Raw genomic sequence first — 24296 nt, 5'->3', positions numbered from 1 at the left:
ACATAAATACATAACAAACAACCACACATGTTTCCTAGCCCACTCTTATATCTTGTATCTTTCACTAAAGAGAGATCAATATGTGTCTCAAATAATGGGGTTTTCCCCTTCAATTATGTCCAAAAAGTACAAGTAGTAAGATCTCATTTTATGTACTAATCTGCCGAAAAAATCCTACCGTCTCCCAAAAATAGCAGGAATTAAAGAACAAAACCTCAGTTATTTGCAATAGTAAAAGATGCTTTTATCTTGGTCTAGGTGTATAAGTATGCCTTCACAAGCTCAAAGATTTCTTGAATTGTAGGGCCCACAAGGCCATTCGCATTAAGATAAACCGAGCTTCTAATGAGATCTCTTCAAACCATACACTTATCCGGCTAAATAATGTTTTGGCATGTAACTGTTTCTCCTCGATAACTGCCTCAGATGAAACTCTACCGATAATCAAGAACGACTCCAGAGAAGGCCTTTGCAACTGTCGAAGAAAAAAAGATGATATTTGAAACAAGTTAAAAACATCATAAACAAGTAAGAATTTTGTGGAGATTTGAAAAAAGATGTACCAATGCGTTGTTGACCGAACGTAAGCAATCGTTTGTTTTCATCATTAAAAGTATGACACGGGGTAGTCTACGCAGAAGCTCTGTGACTTGAGAAAAATATTCAGGACCGTATATCTGCAAAACAAAATATATATATACCACAACCCCCATTAATAAGTAGGGGAAAGTTCTTGTACAAATAATCTTAACATACTAAACATACAAATTGAAGGAAAACTCAAAAAGACAAGGTGGCATTTTTGTAATTATCAATAACTATCAAAGTTACTCTACAAATATACCTAAAAAACCTAACCCCCCCCCCCCCCAAGCTAAAATGCTAAAAACTAAACCCCCCAAAAAAATCTAAAAAAAAAAAACACAAAATTAATTTTTTTGTTTAACATTTTTTATTAAAAAATCGCTACTTTTAGTAGCAGCAAAAAAAATAATTTTTTTTTTTTGCTAACAAAATGTAGCGATTTTTTTATAAAAAAAATATTTAAAAAAAAATTGTGTTTTTTAGGTATTTTTGGTTGAGTTCACATTTGTATAGTAACTTTGATAGTTGGTGGTAATTACAAAAATGCCACCTTGTCTTTTTGAGTTTTCCTTCAATTTGTATGTTTAGTATGTTAAGATTATTTGTATTTGATCTTTTGCCTTAATAAGTAAATGGGCCAATAGTACCTATGGACTTTCAGAATGTTTCAACAAGAAAAGTTCACCTGAAGATCTGATTGATCGTTTATGGCCAAATGATCAACAGCCGGATCAATAACTCTCTCCCATGGTTTCATAGTAAGAATGCTTGTAAAAAACGTATACAAATCTTCTCCGGCACCAAATTTCATGCAATTTTCCTTAATTCCTTTCACATCAGCCAATACTAAAGCCTGTAAAAATGTCACATATTTTTCATATGAGTAAATTGCCATTATCGTCCATGAGGTTTGGCCAGTTTTGCGACTTTCGTCCAAAGGTTTGTTTTTTCGCATCTGGATCCAAAAGGTTTGAAATCTTGCCATTTTCATCTAGCTCATTAACTCCATCCATTTTTCACCATTTTCGATTTTTTTTGTTAACTTAAAGGGAAATTCGGCCTTTTTCACTTTATGTACAAGCATTTAGCAGTTAGCATAATGCGAAAACCCTTTTAAGTTAACAAAAAAAGACAGAAATACCCCTGACTTAACGGAGAAAATAGATGGAGTTAACGAGCTGGATGAAAATGAGAATTTCAAACCTTTTGGATCCGGATGTGAAAAAACAAACCTTTGGACGAAAGTCCCAAAACTGGCCAAACCTCAGGATTGAAAATGGCATTTTACTCTAATGCTAAAATATATGCCAATAAGAAAATTAAAAAAAAAATCAAGAAGTTAAAAATTCACCTTCCAGAGTGCAGCATAGTTGGTCCTCGTGTAAGTGTCAAGTTCTTTGTAGAGACCATGGTCAAGGAGTACCAATTGTGGCTTACGTTTTCCTTTACACAGAAAAAAAAAAGCCATATTAAACCCAAATTAACATGATTAATGTTATAAAAGAATAATACAAGTACAAAAAATATTTGATGGGATATATTATAAAAGACAACTTCGACCAGTTACCCAAAACTGGGTTGGTTCGGGTTATGTTTTTCTTTAATGGGTCAAATTTGTAAAATATCCAAAATTTGACTAAAAATGAAACAGGTTGAAAGTGTATTGACACACTTATGAGTTATGACCTCCCAATTCACTTTATTAAGAAATACGAGTAAAAGGCCATTTTCGTCCCTGAGGTTTGGCTACTTTTGCGACTTCCGCCCAAAGGTTTGTTTTTCCCCATTTGGATCCAAAGGTTTGAAATCTTGCCATTTCCATCCTGCTCGTTAACTCCATCCATTTTTCTCAGTTAAATGAGGGGCATTTCCGTCTTTTTAGACATTTTTTATTAATAGAAACACTATAAGTAATAAAGATCCACCTCTATTGACTTTCTCCAAACCCTTTAACGATCACAAAAAAATCGTCTCAAAAGACGAAAATGCCCATGACTTAACGTTAAAAAATGGATGAAGTTAACAAGTCGGATGAAAATAGCAAGATTTCAAACCTTTTGAATCCAGATGCGGAAAAACAAACCTTTGGAGAAAGTCGCAAAAGTAGCCAAACCTCAGGGACAAAAATGGCATTTTGCTCAAAAATATTAAGATTATTATTCTAAGAAACAAAATGGCTTACCAAAAAAGCTACTTCTATCTGAAGGCAAAACACGAACTAACAAATTAGCAGCATGTGGATCACAGTGCACAAATCCATGTTTGAACATCATTTCAGCAAAAGTTTGACTAACCTACATTGAGTCAAACCAAACTCTAATAAACCTTCAACAATTAATCCGCATGAAACTCAAATTTAATTATTGAAAAGATATTTGAGACGTGCTTACTAATTTTGAAATGTCATGTGGTCGAATTCCAAGTTTTTTTATGCCCTTTAAATCATTGACTTGCGGACCTTCTATAAACTCCATGGTCAATAATTTTGAAGTACTTAGACTCCAATATATTGTAGGGGCGTACACGTAGTCTGCGATATGAGGAGATAACCTTCTAAAGTTATCCATACATTTTACATTGTTGCCGGCTTCAATCAAGAAATCGAGCTCCTGGCAACCATCGTTATGACTTATTAATAAAAGAGTAAAATTCCATTTTCGTCCCTGAGGTTTGGCCACTTTTGCGGCTTTCATCCAAAGGTTTGTTTTTCCACATCTGGGTCCTCGTGGTTTCAAAATCTTGCCATTTTCGTCCCTGTGGGCCAAACCTCGAGGGACAAAAGTCGCAATAAATTGCCAAATCTCAGGGAGGAAAATGGCAAGATTTTGAAGCCACGAGGACCCAGATGCGGAAAAACAAACCTTTGGATGAAAGTCGCAAAAGTGACCAAACCTAAGGGACAAAAATGGCATTTTACTCTAAAAAAGTTCAAATCTAACCTTCGGTGATGTTTCTCGTACTTCATCTACTAACCACCTACGTCAAAACCAAAACTTTTGATCGTAGAACATAAAATGTAAGTCTTGAAATCACCTTTCATATTTAACCTCTTAACTTTTATGATTCAAAAATCCCTCGAAAAAAGATATAAACCTGTAATCAAAAGACGGGAAGAAACGGTGCAAAGTGTTCACAATGAATTCCACAGTGGCAAAATCAGCAGCTGCAGTATCTGTCATGTGTGTATGTTGTACCTGAAACGACAACAAAAACATCAAATGATGAATTCAAGATTAATATAAACTAACGCAGCTCTTCTACGTATAAACAAAAAGAAAAAAAAATAAATCTTTGGAGAATTGTTTTAAGTTAAAAACCTTCACAGCAACTTTTTGTCCCTCGTGAGTACGAGCAACATGAACTTGTGCAAGTGAGGCACTTGCAATTGGAACAGGATCAAACTCATCAAATATCTGAGAACCAAAAGTATAGATAAATGACAAAATATAAAATTAAAAATAAAGAAATGGAAAATGATATGATTAATGTTAATATACCTCTTCGGGGGTCCCACCGAGCTCTTTCTTCACAACATGACACACTTGATGATATGTAGAAGTTGGGCATCTATTCAACATTGACTCCCTCATTGTTTTTGCGTATTCTAGTGGTACCAAGTAGTCCTACACGAAAAATCAATAACTATCAGTTGGATCTTGATATCAAAACTAAGTTTCAGAAAATTCAGTTACGGGTAATTAATGGAAAGGACGGGGTTATACCAGTTGACCGACATGTTGACCAAGCTTGATATAAATTCCACCGTTTTTGAAACATAGGTCTTCAAGCCTACGTGCACTTCTGGTGTGAACTTCATGCTCAACTTTTGCCCTCTCGTCACTATCTTCCGGCAATCCCATTAGTGAATACTCGTAATCTAGATGATTAAAAGATTACTTTTGGTCATCTACATTGGATCGAAAAGCTAGTGTTGGTGATTTTAGTGACATGAATATCGTTTTAGTATAACCGGATTTACTTAGAACCAAATGCAAAAACATTGACTAATCTAAGGGGCTGTTTGTTTAGCTTTTATGAGGCTCTTAATGGTTAAGACTTCATACTGGTTCAGCACTTAATGGTTCAGACTGTTTGTTTCGCGAGCAGATGTCTGAATGATTCAGATATTTGCCTCTGAATGGTTAAACATTATACTGAGTCTGAATGGTTAAGACCATAGTTGTTAAAAGCCATCGTCTCTTGTGCCTAGGCCCAATTTCCTAGCTAGGCGAGGCAATTGCGCCTTAAGTCAAGGCAATTGCGCTTTAATTCTCCAGGCGATGGTTCATGCGCAAATTCTGGCGAAATTCCTAGATTCTTGAGAGTTTTCGGCCAAATTCTCTAAATTATGGCAAGATTCTAGCTAGATTTCTACTTTTATCTAACGAAACTACTTTTCTACACTAATAAACTAGCATTTTATAACTTTTGGTACTAAATAGACGATTTTTAATGTTATATAATAGCTTTAGTTTATTTTATTTGAATAATAGTATTAATTTTCTATTATATAAAAATATTTTGAAGTTTTTTTTTGTGGTACGCTTTTTTTTTCTCAGTCCCGCGCTTTTTTTGCGCCTTACGCCTAGGCCCCAGGCGAGGCCTATGCGCCTTGAGTGCGCCTAACGCCTTTAATAACTGTGGTTAAGACATCTTATCCGAATTGGTCAGACATTTGCCTCCGAACGGTTAAGCATTATATTAGCTCTTAATGGTTCAGACCTCTTACTGGTTCAACACTTACCTATTCAGAAGTTGCCAAACAGCCCCTAAGAGGTGTGGAGTAAACACTCGGTCAAGACTACGATGATGGTTCCACGCCTATATAAAGAACATCATATGGTCTGTTTTAACCAATGAAATAAACACTTCGATTTCACATAAAAGAACATCTCATCCTTGTTGAACAAACTCTAATTTATCTGACTACTAATTTCGTATACAAACGAAATTATTCAATTTAAAAGTGCTATTCAGACATCTTGATTAGTCAAATTAAAAACTCAAGATGTCTTAAAAATCAAGAAACATGCAGTAATCTTATCTTAAAAACTCAACATAATCTTGATCAATTATCTTAGACCCTTATAAATAAATAAAGATTCAGCAAATCTCAATCAAGCACACAACTTGAATAGAAAAAAAATATTAACTCCAAAACAAAAACATGAAGATAAATGAAGTAAATGTACCAAAAGCAATAGCAGCAGCGGTGACCGAGAGGCGAAAGAGGCGAACAGGGACGGTGGTACAGAGCTTGAGGGCGGTGGCAGGGTCGTCGGAGTTTGCAATTTTAGCGGCACCAACGCCGCCGCCAACGGCGGTGGCAGCAAAGGCCAGCTTCAATTTTGAACCCCAAATGGATCGCATGGTGGGTGGGTGCTAACAGGCAACAATGAAACGTGAATAGCAAGAAAGAAGATTATTTTGGGTGCAAGAATTTGTATGTATAGTTTTGGGTATTGTTTTAACCGAGGTCATTGATGAGTTACGAAAGCTTCAACCGTGAACACCCATGAAAATTTCAGAATGCTCTGTAATTTGCAAGGTAGGGTTTTCGTCTTTTTGTTTGTCTATTCTAATTTTTTTTTTTTTTCAAATGCTTTTGTAACTTGTAAAATAAGGTAAATTGTAAAATGAAAATATCAGAAATAAATGACAAAATTAAGGACTTGAAGCTTGAGCGTTATCTCACATGTGGAAAGTCAAGTCAACGACGTCAGAAAAGTGGCGTGGTGGAAAAAGAATGTGTGAAAGGGTGCTACTATACACACCCCCCCCTATTACTTTCTACACCCCCCCCCCCTCCTCTCACATACTTACAGGTGGGGCCTGCGTGGGACCGACAGTTTTCCTCTCACAAGGGGGGGTGTAGAAAGTAATAGGGGGGTGCGTATAGAATGAGCCTGTGTGAAAATGTGACGTTATCCGACACGTGACACATTTTTTTATTATTAATTTATATTTAAAAATTATATAAAATATAAAATTTATTAAATTTAAATAAAAATAAATTAATAATAATTAATCATTAACTTAAAATTAATGACATTACATAACTTAAAAATTAGGCCTCGCAAAACTAACCCAGATGCCTAATTTTTGGTCTACATAGGTCTTTTAAGATGACCTCCTAGGTCAATCTGGATGGGGAAATTTTGAGATAAGGGTTAGAATGGGTTGGAATGAAACTGATAGATTTTTAAAACGGGTCAGAATAGGTTGATGTATAGCCAGGAATGAGTCAGAATGGGTGAAGTTAAAACTAGGGATAAAACTAGGGATAGGGTCAAAATGGATTGTCAAGCACTATTCCTCTTAATTGAAAAATCTACCTTGACGCCACCATTATCCGACCATGTAAGTAGCTCTCACCACCACCGGCACCGTAACCAGCACCAACATTCACCGCCACGACAACTATCGTCAACCAATGCCACCACCCACCATAGCCACCACCATCCATCGCCGCCGCCACAAAACTACACGCCGTTGCACAACCACAGGTTTATGGCTGTTTGAATGCTTGGGTTGCAGGCTACGATTTTGGATAGAAAAACGTGTGGCAGCTGAAACTTGTTTAAAAATTAGGGTTTGGGTGTGTAGTGTTAAAAGAAATTGAAAAAATAAGGATATTGGCCTTAAAAGAAGGCTCTCCTTGTTCCCACACCTCCTATATCTTATTTTCACATCTCCTAGAGTATACGGGCCACATACAAATATACGGCTCGTATAGAATGTTTTTTAATAGGAAAATGCGCAGAGAATGTTTTTTTGATTTTACTATATACGGCCCGTATATAGTTATACGAGCCGTATACATGTTTATACGACTTGTAAAACGTATACGGCTCAATGGATTTATTTTGGGACGTTTTTGTCTTTTTGATGTTACCAAATGTATATGGGCCGTATATAAGGATGTTTTTTCAAGTATCACGTTTTTTCCTGTAAAAACACCATCATTCTAGGGTTTCTAAACTCTTCATCACCTTTAACAACATTGATCGGAACACGCCGCTTAAATCGGCACATAAGTAGAGTAACGTTACCGATCAGTCTGTTGATCGAGTAACTAGCAGAAGAACCCGACACAAACAAGTTCTCCACAGTTTGTTATTCAAATCTCTTTTCGGTCATCTTTCCAAACTACAACACACGATAACTTTAAACTTTATAGTGTGTGATTTGACCAGGAAATGATTGGAGGTGATTGCTACTTTTAATATGCTGTCATAGTTGTCAAATTCGATTTCAACAAATCTTTTCCTTTTCCTTCAATTTCTAGAACATTCTCCGTAACATGAAGACGTGTCGGGTTCTTCTACTAGTGGTATTTTAATGAAGTATTGAAGATTGAATGTGCAAACCACAACCGTTTTTTACTACGGAAACGGTGGCTATGCGAAATACAAACCGCAACGGTTTTTTACTACGGAAATGGTGGCTATGCGAAATACAAACCGCAATCTTTTGCGACTATGGGAAACACAAGTTTTCTTTTTAAGCTTGATGGATGTCCGTTATCTCAGTTGAGGCGTGCATTGTTTAAATCTGAATATAACTAGATGTTACGTGTAACTTCATTAAACCAAGAACAAAGCCTATTTCGAAACACATGTGTTCGTATCAGCGTTGTTTATCACCCTGTGTGAGCATTGGAAACCCGACAAACAGTCTTGACAACTGTGACAGCTTATCTATCTGTGTGTGTCACATCCATCCTGTTATAGCAATCGATATGATTAATTTTACAGATTTTTTTTTTCTAATTAGCGTTGTTAACTACCAAAAGAATGCATACACAAATAGTTCTAGTGGACGAAGCAAAGAGACCGTTGTGTATCTGAATCAGGTTCTCAAACAAACACTACTAAAGATGAGTTGGTGATAAATATCGGAGTTGTTATCTCGGTTATTCAGTACTTTCGTGATAATAAAACAAGCAGGCATTGGTTTTCCCAAGATTGAAGGAAAGAATCTGGCCATAAGCGTTGTGGATTCTCAGCGTTATTCGAATGTAAGTGGATCGAGTGATACGCTTATCTATTCTGGTCAAGGTGGGCATGGTTTGTTCGGGAGTAAATCACCACCCAAAGATCAGCAACTTGTGAGTGGGAATATGGCTATGAAGAATAGTATGGATAAGAAATCACCGGTTCGGGAGATAAGGAAAGTTACCTCGTTGAAATCGAAGAAAAGAGTAACTAGCAGAAGACGTGTCGGGTTCTTCTGCTAGTTATTCGGAATGTTTCGAATCATAACAGAAGACGGATGCGGTTTGCATATTCAATCTTCGTTGCTTCATTAAAATTACAACACACGATAAAATGCTTGGAAAATTGCATCAACTCTCCTATTTCAACATACTCTTCTCCAGACGCTTAGTTGTTATGAAAGACAACTTGAGGGGTCTAGTTAACTTTCAGATTCAGATTCAGGAAGCTGATGATTTGTCAAAAAACATGGTCAACGTAGTAAAATGTGAGCTTTTACACCAACCATATCGAGATACTTTGTGTTAGTTGCTTCTCTTGTTAAGTTTCTGAACCAACCGAAATCCACAAATTCCAACTGTTTATTCGTAGATTCCGTCCGGTTTCAAAGCCGGTTGAGGATTACGAGTGTTCTATACGCATTCAAAGCCAAAGCCGGTTGATGATTACAGGGATCGTTCTAATAGATTAAAGAGAATAAACCATTTTTTACCAATTTTTACCCATAGTATACGGGCCGTATAATATTATACGGCCCGTATACAATCATCGTATACATTGTATACGATCGGTTATTTTTTTTTTCACATGTTGTATACGGCTGTATAATAGTATACGGCCCGTATTTAAAGGGTAAAAAATGATCGGGTAAATTGTTTTCACATGGTGTGTACGGGCCGTATAATAGTATACGGGCCGTATTCTTAGGGTAAAAAATGGTTTATTCTCTTTAATCTATTAGAACGATCCAAAAAACGAAGAACAAAGTCAAATGTGATCAAACTTGGACATCAGACGTAAATCCTTGAAGCAAAACAAGGATCAGGTTCTCAGTTATTTCAGTCAAAATGTGATCAAACTTGGACATCAGACGTAAATCTTGATTCAGATCTCTATTCGGTCATCTTTCCAAACTACAACACACGATAAGTTTACACTTTATATAGTGCGTGATTTGACCGGTTGTATTCAGTTATTTCTGTTGATCCACAAATTCCAACAAATCTTTCACTCCAGTACTTGAAACTTGAGCGCAGTACTTGAAACCTGAGCGCATGAATCAATTCAAAACTCTCACCCTCCCCTGTCTCTCTCTCTCTCCCTCTCTCTCTCTTTCTCAAAATCAACCAGAAAACCAAAGGAAAAAGGCAGATAATGGCTGATGGTTCTTCGTTGAGGAAACCAAACGTAGACGGAGATGACCCATTCCGACCCGGACCCGTTTTAACCCGCAACCCGACCCACCCAGGTATACTAAAAATTAAAGACATTACATAACATAAAAAAATTAAAGTCATGCCCTTACACGTTGGGGAACTCGACGGGAGCGACTTGGATGATGTCGAATTCATTTAGTTCACCATCGTCATTGTCCACGCCGTTGTGAATCCCTTCAAATCTCGTACAATCAAGATGAATCATCCGAAAACGTGAATAAATTGCATCCTTTGATCGGATAGCCTCATCTCGGCGCGTACAAAATTCTTGATAAACTCGTTCCCAAAACAAAGACCTGTGTAACGGAGGCCCTTGGTTGTTCACCACCGCGACCCACGATTCGCATAACATGATGTCTTCTTCTAGGATCCATATAATAACTGGCATTGTAATAAGGTGAAAGTTAGAGATTTTTGTGAGAGAGTGTTAAAGAGTTATATAAAAAGTTGAGGTTTTTTGAGAGAGTGTAATGGTGTATTTTATCTGTTGTCATCGATTGTGTTTTTGGTTTTACTTTCCATTGTGTTTTTAGTTTATTACTTCATCAGTCAAAAAGATCCCGATTAAACATATTAAGTGATTGTGGAATCAACATATACATGTTTTGTTGATTTTGATTTGACATGAGAACTCAGTTGAGTTAATTCTATTGACAAAATTCAAACTTTATGCTTATTGATATACTCCTGCTTCATTTTGACTAGAGATGTAAAAAAACCGGTTTTAGGACCAAAATCGGGAAAAAAACCCAAAATCGGTTTTTTTTACCGGTACTTTTAAAAACCGGTTTCAACCCGAACCGAACCAGCGGTTTGTAGACCGATTAGTATGCTTGATTTTTAAAACCGGTTTAAAAAAAACGGTTTTTGTTTTTGATGAAAAAACCCAGTTCAGTTAAAAACTGATTTGTACACCCTTAATTGTGACCCTCATCCTAGATTTACCAAACCCAAAGCAAATCCCCAGCCTTTGAAGCTAAATCAAAACCCTTAACATTTGTACCGGCAACGATACAAATGTTGCGGGTTTTAATTTTGGCATTTTTTTAGTTTTTATGTTTGTTTCATGCAATTATGCACATGGAATATGTTCAATTAAATGTGATTTGAAATTTTGATGAAACTCGTAACTTTTTAAAGGTTGTGTAAGAATAGTAACTTTTTTGTTCTCTTTGTATATTTAACATAATCGGGATCACTAGCCTTGGCTTTATCATTTTGAAGTCCCAAATATCAGTGAATCTTTTGTAATTAATGGGAGACCATAAAACGTAGCCCCAAACCGGTGACTAACTTCATGGTTGTGACAAAAATTTGGATTTTGTGTTCCTATAATTCTTTATTAGTAGAGTAAATTACAACGGGTTTCTTTACGTTCGTATCAAATTACACTTGAGGTCCTTTAACTAAAGAAATTACAGGCTCTGTCCTTTATGTTACCAGATTTTAGCATGTTATGTCTTTTAGCCATAACCTAGTTAGTTTTTTGGTTAGGTCTAAAGGACAAAATGTGTTAAAAACCAGTAACATAAAGGATAGAGCCTGTAATTTCTTTAGTTAAAGAACACCGGTTGTAATTTGATGCAAATGTAAAAGACACCGGTTGTAATCTACTCAAATTACTATTTGAACATTACACAGTTATTGGCTCTATGGAAAAGCTAATATTTTAAACGAATAATGGATTTTAATAATCCTAACTATTAGCCGTTGGTCAGCAACGGTCCCAACTTAAAAAATAACCAGTGGTGGTCTCACCTTTTCGTATATTGTAAACCAATAGACATTTATTAAACCGAAAATGATAAGGGGACAAAAAGAAATTGAGATTCTATTGGTAAAGGTCTATTAGTTTACAATATATGAAAAGGTGAGACCACCATTGGTTACTTTTAAAATTGGAACCGTTGTTGAGCAACGACTAATAGTTAGGATTATTAAATTCGTTATTCATATTTTAAAACGTTCTGACTTAATATCTGTCAATAGTCTAACTTAATGTTGCAACTTATAATAAATGCATAATATTTAAAAATTGTTATACTTAGTCATCTGGGATACAATTTAAATATGTCCTATTACCCAATTCCTCTCTTTAAATTAAAAAGGGTTATTGGATTTTATCATTCCTAACTATTGGTTATTGGCCGCTGTCACCCCCAACTATCACTTTGACACCCGTCACCCCCAACTTAACACTTAATGTGTTCTGTCACCATGTTGTTAACTGATTACTAACTTTTGATCATGTTACTATACATTTGGGGTGTCCTAAGATCCCTAAAACCTTCGTAAGATCCCTATAACACCCGCAAAGTATAGTAACATCATCAAAAGTTAGTGATCAGTTACGATGTGGTGATAGAACACGCTAAGTGTTAAGTTGGGGGTGATGGATGTCAAAGTGATAGTTAGAGGTGGCAGCGGCCAATAGCCAATAGTTAGGGGTGATAAAATTAAATAACCCAATTAAAAAAGGTTTTACTTCATGGTTGTGACAAAAATTTGGATTTTGTGTTCCTATAATTCTTTATTAGTAGAGTAAATTACAACCGGTTTCTTTACGTTCGTATCAAATTACACCTGAGGTCCTTTAACTAAAGAAATTACAGGCTCTGTCCTTTATATTACCATATTTTAGCATGTTATGTCTTTTAGCCATAACCTAGTTAGTTTTTTGGTTAGGTCTAAAGGACAAAATGTGTTAAAAACCGGTAACATAAAGGACAGAACTTGTAATTTCTTTAGTTAAAGAACACCGGTTGTAATTTGATGCAAACGTAAAAGACACCGGTTGTAATCTACTCAAATTACTATTTGAACATTACACAGTTATTGGCTCAATGGAAAAGCTAATATTTTAAACGAATAATGGATTTTAATAATCCTAACTATTAGCCGTTGGTCAGCAACGGTCCCAACTTAAAAAATAACCAGTGGTGGTCTCACCTTTTCGTATATTGTAAACCAATAGACATTTATTAAACCGAAAATGATAAGGGGACAAAAAGAAATTGAGATTCTATTGGTAAAGGTCTATTAGTTTACAATATATGAAAAGGTGAGACCACCATTGGTTACTTTTAAAATTGGAACCGTTGTTGAGCAACGACTAATAGTTAGGATTATTAAATTCGTTATTCATATTTTAAAACGTTCTGACTTAATATCTGTCAATAGTCTAACTTAATGTTGCAACTTATAATAAATGCATAATATTTAAAAATTGTTATACTTAGTCATCTGGGATACAATTTAAATATGTCCTATTACCCAATTCCTCTCTTTAAATTAAAAAGGGTTATTGGATTTTATCATTCCTAACTATTGGTTATTGGCCGCTGTCACCCCCAACTATCACTTTGACACCCGTCACCCCCAACTTAACACTTAATGTGTTCTGTCACCATGTTGTTAACTGATTACTAACTTTTGATCATGTTACTATACATTTGGGGTGTCCTAAGATCCCTAAAACCTTCGTAAGATCCCTATAACACCCGCAAAGTATAGTAACATCATCAAAAGTTAGTGATCAGTTACGATGTGGTGATAGAACACGCTAAGTGTTAAGTTGGGGGTGATGGATGTCAAAGTGATAGTTAGAGGTGGCAGCGGCCAATAGCCAATAGTTAGGGGTGATAAAATTAAATAACCCAATTAAAAAAGGTTTTACTTCATGGTTGTGACAAAAATTTGGATTTTGTGTTCCTATAATTCTTTATTAGTAGAGTAAATTACAACCGGTTTCTTTACGTTCGTATCAAATTACACCTGAGGTCCTTTAACTAAAGAAATTACAGGCTCTGTCCTTTATATTACCATATTTTAGCATGTTATGTCTTTTAGCCATAACCTAGTTAGTTTTTTGGTTAGGTCTAAAGGACAAAATGTGTTAAAAACCGGTAACATAAAGGACAGAACTTGTAATTTCTTTAGTTAAAGAACACCGGTTGTAATTTGATGCAAACGTAAAAGACACCGGTTGTAATCTACTCAAATTACTATTTGAACATTACACAATTATTGGCTCAATGGAAAAGCTAATATTTTAAACGAATAATGGATTTTAATAATCCTAACTATTAGCCGTTGGTCAGCAACGGTCCCAACTTAAAAAATAACCAGTGGTGGTCTCACCTTTTCGTATATTGTAAACCAATAGACATTTATTAAACCGAAAATGATAAGGGGACAAAAAGAAATTGAGATTCTATTGGTAAAGGTCTATTAGTTTACAATATATGAAAAGGTGAGACCACCATTGGTTACTTTTAAAATTGGAACCGTTGTTGAGCAACGACTAATAGTTAGGATTATTAAATTCGTTATTCATATTTTAAAACGTTCTGACTTAATATCTGTCAATAGTCTAACTTAATGTTGCAACTTATAATAAATGCATAATATTTAAAAATTGTTATACTTAGTCATCTGGGATACAATTTAAATATGTCCTATTACCCAATTCCTCTCTTTAAATTAAAAAGGGTTATTGGATTTTATCATTCCTAACTATTGGTTATTGGCCGCTGTCACCCCCAACTATCACTTTGACACCCGTCACCCCCAACTTAACACTTAATGTGTTCTGTCACCATGTTGTTAACTGATTACTAACTTTTGATCATGTTACTATACATTTGGGGTGTCCTAAGATCCCTAAAACCTTCGTAAGATCCCTATAACACCCGCAAAAGTATAGTAACATCATCAAAAGTTAGTGATCAGTTACGATGTGGTGATAGAACACGCTAAGTGTTAAGTTGAGGGTGATGGATGTCAAAGTGATAGTTAGAGGTGACAGCGGCCAATAGCCAATAGTTAGGGGTGATAAAATTAAATAACCCAATTAAAAAAGGTTTTACTTCATGGTTGTGACAAAAATTTGGATTTTGTGTTCCTATAATTCTTTATTAGTAGAGTAAATTACAACCGGTTTCTTTACGTTCGTATCAAATTACACCTGAGGTCCTTTAACTAAAGAAATTACAGGCTCTGTCCTTTATGTTACCATATTTTAGCATGTTATGTCTTTTAGCCATAACCTAGTTAGTTTTTTGGTTAGGTCTAAAGGACAAAATGTGTTAAAAACCGGTAACATAAAGGACAGAACTTGTAATTTCTTTAGTTAAAGAACACCGGTTGTAATTTGATGCAAACGTAAAAGACACCGGTTGTAATCTACTCAAATTACTATTTGAACATTACACAATTATTGGCTCTATGGAAAAGCTAATATTTTAAACGAATAATGGATTTTAATAATCCTAACTATTAGCCGTTGGTCAGCAACGGTCCCAACTTAAAAAATAACCAGTGGTGGTCTCACCTTTTCGTATATTGTAAACTAATAGACATTTATTAAACCGAAAATGATAAGGGGACAAAAAGAAATTAAGATTCTATTGGTAAAGGTCTATTAGTTTACAATATATGAAAAGGTGAGACCACCATTGGTTACTTTTAAAATTGGAACCGTTGTTGAGCAACGGCTAATAGTTAGGATTATTAAAATTCGTTATTCATATTTTAAAACGTTCTGACTTAATATCTGTCAATAGTCTAACTTAATGTTGCAACTTATAGTAAACTAGGCCAATAGATCATTGCTACCTTTGTTGTTATTGATATATACACTAGCGTTAAGACCCGCGCGCGTTGCGGCGCGGATTCTTCGCAAACATCGAATGGATTAGTCCAAACGTTATGTGATGCGTTAACCATATGAAAACACGCATTTTGACGTATTTGATTAAACTCAATGTAACCTATATAAACATTACGATTGGATCAAAACATAAAGTAAATCAAATTATAGAGTAAAATCATAACGTATTATATATGACCCGAGTCATACATAGAAAACGTAACGGGTATAACGCAAAAGTTGACAGGTATAATGAAAAGAGATTAATTAGAGCTTTTAAAAAAGGAAAAAAGAAACCACAATTTGACTCCACTTGGATCCAACAAAATTTACAAAACATTCATAAAATAATCACGAAAACATATTATATTTGATCCGACTCGTTTTGCCGTGCTCGTTGTAGATTTTCATGAGGTTTTTTAAGATATAAAATTACTTGGATCCAAACAAAATTTACAAAACATTCATAAAATAATCACGAAAACATTCTAAAAGCCTTTAAATTTTAGGACCCGCGCGTTACGACGAACTTGTCAAACGGAGAAAAATAGACGCACTGCGATTGGCATGTCAAACGGGAAAAAACGTTGAACCCCACACGCACGTTGCGACGTGTTGACTCGCAAAATATAAAAAGAAACGTAAAACGAAAAACTTGCGAAAGATGAAAAATATGGGGGATCGAAGTTGAAAATATAAAAGTGTTGGGGTTAAATTGTAAAAGATGAAAAACTTTGGGTTAAAAGTAAAAAAGTAAAAGGGGTTAAAATGTAAAACATAAAACCTTTTGGGTTAAAAGTGAAAAATGCAACTTTTTTTTTTGAAAAACCCCTTATACATATATTACAACAATATAAAGCAACAACTTGTTGCAAATTTATAATATGGAAATGCATAATATTTAAAAATTGTTATACTTAGTCATCTGGGATACAATTTAAATATGTCCAATGGCTAAAATGAGACACAATATAAAATCATACAAAGTAGTTAAAATATAACCAGAAAATTTGGTCTCTGAATTTGAAAATTCTGCATTAACCCCTCGTCTTTGCAAGCTCATGAATATTAAATAAATTTAAAGTGATTTTCTAAAAAGAAAATTAATAATAAAAAGAATAATGGATTGAAAATAATAAAAAAATAATTGATTGATTTAGATTACTCGATACAATTAGTTAGAACAGGCTCCTCGTACAAAACTTAGTAACTTAGAAGTTAGAACGAGTCTAAATAGCTTAACACCATCCATCGCCACCCAACCATGTACCAACCGCCGCTACCACACCACGACCCAACCTTCTTGACGTCACCTTCATCACCACCTTTACCTACACTGATATCATCACCGTCACCACCACCGGTTCTACCCACCCGCCGTTGCCACTAGTCAGCCATAAAAATTAACATAGCCAGTAAAAGGGTAGAAAAAAGACTTGCTTCAACAACTTTTATTAAAACAGTCTATTATGACATCTTGCATGGCTTCACTGGAGCATTTAGTAGCGCTTATCGGCTCCTCTTGTTTTCTTTTTTTCCTTTTTAATTTTGAAACAATGTATTTTTAATTAATCGGTATTATTTTTTAAGGTATAGAATATACATAAATGTTAATCCACGAGAATAGAAAAGATTATTGATATAATCTTGCAAATTATCTCGCCCTAAACGTATGCCACATTTTAATCTTCAAAATTATAACCCGTTCTTTTTTTTTTTCTTCTCTCTTTTTTTTGGGTATTTACTCTTTTCATTACCCTACTACATTACGATTTTGCACGATGATAGGGTACCGCTTTTGTGTCCTTGTCGTCGGGAAAAATACCAACTTATCATCTTCTGCGGGTATCCAACTGAAACAAAAATTCAACTTTAAGTGTTGCTTTAATAGTTCAATTCATAAACAGAAAAGATCCAGACTAATAATGTGTAGAGAACTGTGAAAATTACATAAATACAAGTACATGTTAAGGTTATGTAATTTGGATAAATCGTTTAATCCACACCTTTTTCTCTTATGTTATGTATGATCAGGACTACATACAAATGATTATGCAGTTCTCACAGTTTTCTACTTAAAATTTAATAAATATTAAATGTGACCCTGTATAATGAATACTTTTTATGTACTTAAGTTACCTGAAACGAGTGATGAGATGATGAAGGAAAACAGATAGAGCGACCCTAGCTAGCTCGTGGCCTGGGCATCGCCTTGGTCCGCCCCCAAAAGGCATAAAGTTTGCTGGATCCGATATTTTCTAGTTTACATAATCATACAAAACCGAAAATTCATTTACAACAAGATAAGATGAAACATTTAATGTTTTTGAATAAACACAGAGAAATTGAAACCTGCCATCTCCAAGGGTCAAAAACACGAGCATCCTCGAAATTTTCTTGACCAAGATGAACGGCTCGAAGCGAGGCAAACACTTTTGATCCTTTTGGAATTGTATAATCTACTTAAAACAAAAATAAAAACAAATAAAAATCAATGATTGAATTTCAGGTAACCGAACACTTAATGCATACAACAAATCCAAACCGTACCTTTTATCTTGACGTCGGTGATTGCTCTCCTAAAGACACCGCTAATTATGTTAGAGAGTCTCAGTGTCTCGTTAACAACCTGCGAGAACAGCAAAAAATAAGATCATATATTATTTATATCATTTTCTTTTATTTTTTATTCCTAACAAATTTGTTTTACATTATATGTAAATATAACCATTAGATTTTAAAGATCAGAAAATGTAAATTAATGTTGTTGTCAAAACATGTTTTTAGAAAGAAAAAAAATATATATTAAAACGACTTACGCATTGTGTGAAAGGCATAGACTTGTAATCATCCCATTCAAGAGCCAACGACGCGCCCTTTTTCTTTCTAATTTCTTCATGTTCTTCCTATACATATAAGATCCAGAAATAAGTGTTTGATGAATAGAGCATCGACTGAACACTTTGTGTCACATATTGCACGTTAGGTGTCAAAAGGAATTCTTGTATCTATTTATCTACCAATGACAAACCAAACAAAATCGTTAATGGCCTTTGAGTTTGTTAATCATATACTTAATGATGAGTTTAGAACTTATGACCAATGTTCAGATGTCATGGTTACTATTGGTATGACTTTGACTGTCGACAGACCATTTGTTTGAACATTAGAAAGTGTTGAGGTAACTGGGCCAGGGCCGGCTTGGATTTGACATATTGGGCTTCACAGTTGCCCCTATTTCTCCCTTTTAATAAAGGAATAATGAATTTAAATAATCTCAATTATTGTTAATTGACCGTCACCAGTCCCAACTACAAAAATCACCATTGGCAGTCCCAACTATTAACATATTGGCCTCCAATGGACCCTGACTAACAGAACCCTAATGCCTTTAGTCGCCGATCACCAGAAAATGTTCCTAAAGGCCCTATCTAAGGTTGCTGGAGCCTACTAACTTTCGTCGACTGGTGCTCCACCTCTAACCCCTAACCCCTTTTTAACGGTTTCTTTTATATTCATAGCATGACCTGAGCCCGAAACAACAAAGATTCACCTAAACCAACAAACGAGACGTACCCGATAGGTCAATGTAGGAACAAGCATTTTCTCTCTTATAGCATAAGTGAATGAACATATAACAATTAATACTTTAATAAATAAAATAAAATCATATTTATTATGTTCAAGTTAAACATGTATATTATAAAATAGGATAGAATACGAACCTTAAGCTCAGCAAGAGCCGAAGGTGTGTCTGTGAGGAATTTAACGGCAAGAGTCATGGTGGTTGATGTGGTGTCATAACCCGCAACCAAAAGAGACACCAACAAATCCACGATCTCGTCATCATCACAATCACTATCAAACAATGCCGCCAACATGTCGTTCTTCTTCACCCCCTTTTCCCTTTCCACCCGCCGCTCTCTAACCACCAAGTGCAACGCCTCTGTCACCCTTTTCCGTGCCTTCAAAAACACCCAATATCATAACACATTCGTTGAATAACGACATATTTTTGTACTAAATTGAACATAAATGAAACAATGAGTACCTGAATCGCACGCCGATAAGTAAGAGAAAAAAAGGGTAGAGGAATGCAAAAGAAGCCTTCAATAACAAGCATGTATTCTTTCCTTAGATTTTCCGACCACTCGCACGGCTCAATGCTTAGTAGTTGCTTCAACGTTAACTCAAATGTTATCTATACAAAAGAAAAAAAAACATTTTGATTCATAATTGATTGATTTAAAACATAATTACATGTTTCTTTGATTATTCCCACTTTGTCCACTTTTTTGAATTTACACATGCAATATAGAATAAACACAATGATTCCCACTTGCATTACTTTACATCAAGTAGTTGGAACTAGATTGGGATTGGGCACATGACCAAACACAACACATCATCTTATGTTACCATTTAAATAATACTTGATTGATGTCAGTGGCGAAGCTTGAGATTTCCGACCGTGGGGTCGAAAACGTATATACAAAAAATTTCTATAAAACCGAGGGGTCAAAAACGTATATACCCAAAAAAATTTATACGAAAACTAGATACTCTCCACTAACGAGCGAAAAGTTCGGGGGGTCGGCCGCCCCCTCCCGCCCCTACAAAGCTACGCCATTGATTGATGTTACAAACATTAACAATATACAAAATTAAATCCTTATCTTCACTTTGGAATATATTTATATATTATTATTAGTTTATATATAAATATAATTCTTTTGGACTAAAGAGCCCACATGAAAATTAGCTCTGACAATGTCACAATCAAAATGTACCTTTGTTCCTAACTCGGACTACTTGTCAACTCAGCTATTCAAGACCGAGTTAGGGTGAAGGGGGTGCACACCTAATAGGTGAGTGCACTCTCTTACGCCAAACCAATCCCCGTGTGCCACGTCAACTCCCCTCTTAAACTCCCCTAACACCCCCATTTGATGGCGCCACTCCCCTCTTAACTCCCCTTATTTTTTTATTCAAAAAAAAAAAAAAAAAAAAACAAAGAAAATGGTTTGATTGGCTGGAAATATGGGGCCCACCACCTTTCTCCCTCACCGCTCTCGTTGAACCACCACCGTTCTCCCTCACCGATTCGGGTCCCCGCAACGTTGGCGGCGGTGTTCCCGATCGGGGAAGGCGCTCACCGAAGGGGGTTACCGAGTACGCCCCGGACACCCTTAAGTAGTAACTCAGATTCTCAACAACCTAAACGTCAACGTATTAATGTATCATTATTTATTTTAGGCCGAATGCCATAAAACGTCAACGTATTAATGTTTCATTATTATTTTTTAACACAATTCCTTTATAGATAAATATACCATAACATGCATTAACTCGTAACTTTTTTTACAGTAAATTTTTTTAGTCCTCTGTCTTCTATGAGACTGAATCTAAGACCTCCCACCCAAACCCATATATTAACTCGTAACCTTACTGGTTGGAAGGAATTTACGGAGTGATAGCAAAACTCTGTAAATTTGAAAACTTTCAACTTAGAAATTTCTATTTATGGGTCAGATTTCATATCAAAAATAGTTTCTCTTTATGCAATGTAAAAAATTTGTAACCAAAAATAGTTCTTTTATGCAATGTTAAAATTTAGTCTAACCTAGTATTTTATTTATGTAGTATGCCAATTAACCACATGAATATCCCTTTGAAGACTAATGTATGATTATTTATTTTAGGCAAAATGTATGACGGTCTTTTAATTATTAATAAAAAAAAGTTACGCCCAAATTTAATAATTCGGGCCATTTTTTTCCTAAAAAATTTCAAACCAAAATGATACAACCGAAAAACCGAACTCAACCAAAAACCAGAAAAACTAAGGTTAACTTGGTGTTTGGTTTAGCTTTTTAAGCTTATGCTTATTAGCAAATATAAGCTAATCTGAAGAAGCTTATTTGAATATGATTTTTTTAGCTTATTTGAAGAAGCTTATTTGTGCAAATGATACAAAATAAACTATAAGCTAATCCAAACACTTAAAAGAGTTTCTCAAATAATAAAAAATAAGTTATAAGCTACTTTAAAATATAAGAATAAGCCAAAAAATAAAAGCTAGGCCAGAAACCTCCTCCTCCCCCCCCCCCCTAACCCCATAAAACTTGTAAACTCAAAAACTAAAATTTCGAATTTTGGTTTGGTTTGAGTATGGCAGAACAAGAGGGGGTCAAGAGAGTCCGCTAACCCATGAGACACATGATTTGAACCCTCTACTTGTATCCAGCAGAAAAGAAAGCCCCAACAAAGAAGTTATGATTCAGCCACTTACTCAAAACCACCCAAACCCACCCATGCACACCCTATCTGTTGCTTTATTACCTTTTTAGCCTCCTCCATCAAAAGAATTCGACCGGTCCACTTATCCAAATTCCGGCGAACCAACCGGTCAATATCCACCAACAAATGATCCTTAATAATAGTAGAATTAGCAAAACTCATCGTCAACGAATGCATTCTTCTATGCAAACTCCCTCTCATAAGCAACAACGAATGTTTTCCAACCAAATTCGCAATCGAACCGGGATAACTCGACTCGAACAACCGTCCTTCATTTTGCAAAATAAACCGATTCGTCTCCGCGTCTGCGGAGAACACCGTCCGTTCCCCGAACACATGCGTCGTGAAAACGGTCCCGTATTTCACAACGCGTGTGTCAATGAACGGCTCCGGGTTCTCCGTCTTGTACGCGGAGATGAGTTGAAATGTTTCGCCGATCAGCGGGAGCCCGATGCTGCCCGGCGGCGAACGGATGTTCCGCCGCCGGGCAGTGGAGGTGCGGAAGAGGAGGAAAAGGATTGTAGAGAGAGAAAGTGAGAGGAGGAGAGAGAGAGGGATGAGTTCCATGGCAATTGTATGGTTTTGAAGTTTGGATTGTTGAAGATGAAGATGATGAAATTCTCTTTCTCTCACACACAGTGAGTGTGTGTTTGCAGGTTATTAATGGAGGGAGGAGTGCACACGAATGGATTACACATGAATGGGAAAGAAACGAACGCAAAAAGGAGACAATGAAGGGAGGAATTTGATGTCGGCATAAATTTGGAGTTTTTTTGAGTTTTTGTTTTCAAGTTTATAAAATCTTTTTTTTTAACATGATTTACCATCATAAAGTTTAAGATATTTCAAAATTCACCGTCATAAGTTGTTGTATAAAGTGTATTTTTTCTAAAAATTGTCGGAATCATCTAAAAAAAATTCATCTAACATCCAACCAATTATACCATGTTTAGTCAAATAATGTCTCTATCATGGGGCGTTTTCTGCCATGTGGCAGTCCAGTCAGTATGAGGACATTATTGGGCGTTATTGCAAAAATGTCGTAGTGGGAATAATGCCCAATAACGCTCATGCAATTATTACACAATTATTTATTTTTTTAAATTTAAAACTAAAATTACTTCATTAAAAAAAATAACACTACTAGAAATTAAAAAAAAAAAAAAAAAAACGGGGTCCTCCGAAACATCGACCCACGCCCGAACCAACTTGTGAAGGTTGCGAGCCGCCTGCTTGACCAAAGCAGAAAGTGGGTTGCACGAATGGAGTAGCGCCACTCAAGAAAGCCGCGTACGATAACATGTTCGGGTCCATGTCTTGAAGGTTAAAGGGTTGTTGCGGTTGGGTTGTGTTCGGGTTCACGGGTCTTCAAGGGACACCAAATGGGGGTCGGAATGGGTTCATATTTTTAAAAATTGTAGAAGTAGTAGAGACAAAGTTTGATGTGTGTGAGAGTTTTTTTTTATAAAAAAGTGTATGAACTAGTGGGTATTTTACAGTGTATTATATTGGATTTAAAAAAATAAAAAAAAGTTACCGTTGCCCAACGTTCAACTTGTCCCCTAAAGCAAAATTTAGGCGTTTTTTAAAAAACGCCGGTGGCCCTTTTTTCGCGAATACCGCCCAATAACGCCCAAGGGGGCGGAGGCCGGACGTTTTCCGGCATGTTTGGCGAAATTTAAAAAAAAAAACGCCCCATTACGGGCGGTCTTATAGAGATCCAACCAATTATAGAGAAAGACTGAAATAATAAGCTAAATAATATACATTGCATTAAATTCCATATAACTATGCTAAGGCTATAGGGTGTGGTGATGACCCTCATGACCACCATGACCCTTCACGTCAGTGTCATGTCACCCACTTCTAATCCACCATCCAAAATCACTATCCTAAGAATGTGGTCATGACCCAAACCACTAGCCTCTTATTTATTTTAATTTATCTTTGTCAAAGAAAAAGAAATTGATTTCTTGAAAAATGGAAAGGAGGACCATGGTTTAACCCATGCAAACTATGGTGGATCAAGCAAGGCGATGATGTAGCCTTCTATTCATGTTCTTAGGTGGCGTATCATGTCCCAACCTTGACCCCCACACCCTTTAGCCTAAGGTCTCCTATAGTGGGGCGTGATTTGTGCATTTTTTTGAAGGATAGCGCCCCATAGCGCCCCGAACACCACGACGGGCGGCGCTACGGGGCTTTGTTTGGTGGGTGGCGTTATCTCTTTCGCGGCTCTATGGATCTTCAAACTCCCCCCACTCACACATATATATACATACATATCTATCTCTTATACTAAAGCAAAATAGTGGTTGACTATTTGAC

At 35.8% G+C, this 24296-nt stretch overlaps 2 protein-coding genes across 4 annotated transcripts; both read right to left on the bottom strand.

The window, feature by feature from the left end:
• Positions 1 to 71: 71 nt before the first annotated feature.
• On the bottom strand, positions 72 to 6162 carry LOC110872701 (putative ABC1 protein At2g40090). Of its 3 annotated transcripts, none has more exons than XM_022121563.2 (12): positions 5778 to 6162; positions 4308 to 4462; positions 4083 to 4208; positions 3903 to 3998; positions 3679 to 3779; positions 3525 to 3561; positions 2976 to 3194; positions 2768 to 2879; positions 1937 to 2028; positions 1271 to 1438; positions 564 to 677; positions 72 to 475 (listed from the first exon to the last, which is right to left on the bottom strand). In XM_022121563.2, the coding sequence occupies exons 1-12, from the start codon at positions 5953 to 5955 to the stop codon at positions 275 to 277; spliced, it is 1599 nt and encodes a 532-aa protein (XP_021977255.1). In that variant the 5' UTR covers positions 5956 to 6162; the 3' UTR covers positions 72 to 274. The 3 variants fall into 3 exon arrangements, with proteins under 3 accessions (XP_021977255.1, XP_021977256.1, XP_035832530.1); XM_022121564.2 differs by having other exon boundaries at positions 84 to 475; positions 4308 to 4492; positions 5778 to 5916; XM_035976637.1 differs by lacking the exon at positions 3903 to 3998 and having other exon boundaries at positions 84 to 475.
• Positions 6163 to 17227: 11065 nt separating this feature from the next.
• On the bottom strand, positions 17228 to 22704 carry LOC110872702 (cytochrome P450 90A1). Its single transcript, XM_022121565.2, has 8 exons — positions 22011 to 22704; positions 19720 to 19869; positions 19394 to 19633; positions 18488 to 18574; positions 18219 to 18297; positions 18021 to 18127; positions 17808 to 17926; positions 17228 to 17521 (listed from the first exon to the last, which is right to left on the bottom strand). The coding sequence occupies exons 1-8, from the start codon at positions 22533 to 22535 to the stop codon at positions 17422 to 17424; spliced, it is 1407 nt and encodes a 468-aa protein (XP_021977257.1). The 5' UTR covers positions 22536 to 22704; the 3' UTR covers positions 17228 to 17421.
• Between the last annotated feature and the right edge of the window lie 1592 nt (positions 22705 to 24296).

This window comes from Helianthus annuus, chromosome 8 (assembly GCF_002127325.2).
Source record: "Helianthus annuus cultivar XRQ/B chromosome 8, HanXRQr2.0-SUNRISE, whole genome shotgun sequence".
Lineage (NCBI taxonomy): Eukaryota > Viridiplantae > Streptophyta > Magnoliopsida > Asterales > Asteraceae > Helianthus > Helianthus annuus.
The sequence above is the reverse complement of the archived record's forward strand: the minus strand, read 5'-3'. Positions and strand labels throughout refer to the sequence as shown.

What these genes read in the sequence shown, in the direction of transcription:
- LOC110872701 (XM_022121563.2), bottom strand. Translation starts at nt 5,955, where the DNA reads ATGCGATCCATTTGGGGTTCAAAATTGAAGCTGGCCTTTGCTGCCACC. An exon ending in GTCAACATGTCGGTCAACTG is followed by an intron (nt 4,209 to 4,307) that starts GTATAACCCCGT and finishes TTTTTCGTGTAG; the next exon opens with GACTACTTGGTACCACTAGA. An exon ending in ACGATCAATCAGATCTTCAG is followed by an intron (nt 678 to 1,270) that starts GTGAACTTTTCT and finishes TTTGTTTTGCAG; the next exon opens with ATATACGGTCCTGAATATTT.
- LOC110872702 (XM_022121565.2), bottom strand. Translation starts at nt 22,535, where the DNA reads ATGGAACTCATCCCTCTCTCTCTCCTCCTCTCACTTTCTCTCTCTACA. An exon ending in TGATGGAGGAGGCTAAAAAG is followed by an intron (nt 19,870 to 22,010) that starts GTAATAAAGCAA and finishes TCTTTTGTATAG; the next exon opens with ATAACATTTGAGTTAACGTT. An exon ending in CTATGCCTTTCACACAATGC is followed by an intron (nt 18,298 to 18,487) that starts GTAAGTCGTTTT and finishes CTGTTCTCGCAG; the next exon opens with GTTGTTAACGAGACACTGAG.